Source organism: Rana temporaria (genome assembly GCF_905171775.1).
Source record: "Rana temporaria chromosome 7 unlocalized genomic scaffold, aRanTem1.1 chr7e, whole genome shotgun sequence".
Classification (NCBI taxonomy): Eukaryota; Metazoa; Chordata; class Amphibia; order Anura; family Ranidae; genus Rana; species Rana temporaria.
This window is the reverse complement of record NW_024404472.1, coordinates 55,001-57,500: the sequence shown is the minus strand read 5'-3', so window position 1 is coordinate 57,500 and position 2,500 is coordinate 55,001. Positions and strand designations below refer to the sequence as shown.

The window sequence follows — 2,500 nt, the reverse complement described above, 5'->3', positions numbered from 1 at the left end:
AAATTTTTATTAAAAAAAATCCCCACAAATAAAGATTTCTTTTGGTGGTATTTGATCACCTCTGCGATTTTTATTTTTTTGCTAAACGAAAAAAAAAAAAAATAATTATGTTTTTTTTTGTTTTTGTCGTTTTCTCCGGCACTGATGAGGTACCGACAGCCTTTACCGATGAGCAATAACTCGCAGATGTGATTGGCACCTCTGGCTCCCCGCTAGCTGTCGGAAAAAGTGGCTGAGCGGGGGCTCCGTCCGCATCGCTGATTGACAGAGCTCTGTACATGGAAAAATACAAGGTACTTTGCCGATGTCGGCTTGTAGTTGTCGAACTACCACAGCGCTGTGCTAGTCCATACATGCCTTCTGTCAGATTGTACGGGCAAAGCGATACACTGGCAGACCTACATGGCGATCTGCTGATCACAGATGCAATGCTTTACACAAGATATATCTATACACACACACAAATAATACAAATATTTGCACTTGTTTTTACCTGCAAAAACAAAATTTGCTTTTTTTTTTCCCCCAAAAAGCGAACTTATCCTTGAATTCAAAAAAGAACACAAGTTTCTTCCAAAAAAAGCACCCCATGGCCATTTTTTTGTAGCCACTTTAAGGGGCGCTTCAAGGTTTCCGCCTGTAAACCCTGTGTCCCGCCATCCCATGTCCCGCCATCCCGTGTCCCGCCATCCCGTGTCCCGCCATCCCGTGTCCCGCATTTAGTGGCAGGAGCTTTTAGAGGCAGGAAATATACAACTGCCAGTGCACCCAGGAGAGTTTTGGCAGAAAAAAAAAAACACAACGCTTAACGCTGCTAAACATGCCCAAACGCCATATAAATCCTGAATACAGAGAATGCATGAAAAAAAAAAAACCTTTAGAACCACAAAGTCCCTCTTCATTCTGGTCATGTGACCAAGCCTAGGCATTTGCAGCAAGTGTAGACCACTTTATCTTTCCTGCTAAAAGCATGAGAAGACTTTAGAATTGGAGCCCTTTCACACTGTCTGTAAAACTCCACTATTTTTACCGCCGACGGTATGGGTGGATTTGCAAGGCATTTCGGCCGATAGCGGGGCCCCCCCCCTATAGCGGGGCCCCCCCCTATAGCGACAGAGAAAGGGTTAAAACTGCCCGCAATGCGCTGCTTCAGATTTCAATGGGCAGCAGCGGAGGAGGAGCGGTATACGGTGTGGCAGGATGCGGCTGGCAGGACTTTTTTTTTACCGTCCTGCCAGCCCACCGCTCCAGTGTGAAAGCCCCTTGGGGGACAGATTTCTAAGGGCGTATTGCAGGCGCTATTTTTAACGCTATAGCGCCTGCAATATGCTGCAGTGTGAAAGGGGTCTAAACCAAGAAAGGAATAAAAGTTTCTGTTTCCCAAGATTAACACATTTAGATTACTCTCAAAAAAACAAACAACCTTGCTGCTGAAGGTTTTCTACCTTGATGCATAAAAGGTATGAAGATAAAAAAACATTGAGCCTTTACAACAGTGGTTCTCAACTCCTGTCCTCAGGACCCACTAACAGGCCAGATATTAAGTATTACCTTGGGGGGAGATACAGACTAGAATACGGCAATCACTGAGCAGCAAATGAGATCACCTGGGATGAACTCCAGTTATCTTGCAAACCTGACCTGTTAGGTTCTCAACTCCTGTCCTCGGGGCCCACTTTGTTTTACAACCACTTTAAGACCCCTTTCACCCTGGGGCGGTGCGGACGTTAGCGGTAAAGTTCCGCTAGTCATAGTGGGGCTTTACCGCCACCAACGGGGCTCTTTTAACCCCCCGCTAGCGGCCGAAGAAAGGGATAATTGACCTGTGTTGCGACGCTTCCGCAGCACTGCCCGTTCATTTCAATGACAGGAGCGGTGGAGAATCGGTGTATAAAGCGCTCCCGCACCACCCCAAATCTGTTGCTTGCAGGACTTTGGGGTGGTGCACCGCCCCCAGTGTAAAAAGCTCTCGAGCTCTCACACTGGGGTGGCTTGAGAGGCGCTTTACAGGTGTGATTTTAAGCGCTAAAAACGCCTGAAATGCACACCAGTGTGAAAGGGGTACAAGAGCCTCCCAGCTTCACACAAATGACATTACGCCAAGCGGTATAGACACGGTGGTGTTGGAATACGGTGGTTTCAGCCGCAGCCTGCTGCAATATAAAAAAAACAAAAAAATAACAAACACTGCATGCGCTCCTTGGTTGCAGCGCACTGGTGTGTAGAAATGTGTTGGGCGTTCCCTTTTTGTTAGATATTTTCAGAGAACCTGCGAGGACAATACCTGTGTTCTGGCCTTCCAACGCTTCACATCTTCCTCCAGCAACTTCTTCTCCGCTTGCAGCATCCCGCTCTTCTCACTCAGCTCAGAGTTGGACTCTTGCAACGGCAATATATTGGATTCCAACTTTCTGATCTGAAAATAAATTCAAAATGCAGAGAAGTCTTTCATATAGGAAATTATTCAAAAACTGCTAAAAGGTCAACTTCAAAACTAAGT

The 2,500-nt window shown here is 46.3% G+C and overlaps 1 protein-coding gene across 2 annotated transcripts in view; it reads right to left on the bottom strand.

The window, feature by feature from the left end:
- The window catches only part of TPR (translocated promoter region, nuclear basket protein), a 133,083-nt gene that overhangs the window by 76,244 nt on the left and 54,339 nt on the right, over nt 1-2,500 (bottom strand). For both annotated transcript variants that reach the window (XM_040334377.1, XM_040334378.1), the window contains exon 18: nt 2,285-2,416. In XM_040334377.1, coding sequence (XP_040190311.1) covers nt 2,285-2,416 — 132 coding nt within the window. The remainder of the gene's footprint in view (nt 1-2,284; nt 2,417-2,500) is intronic.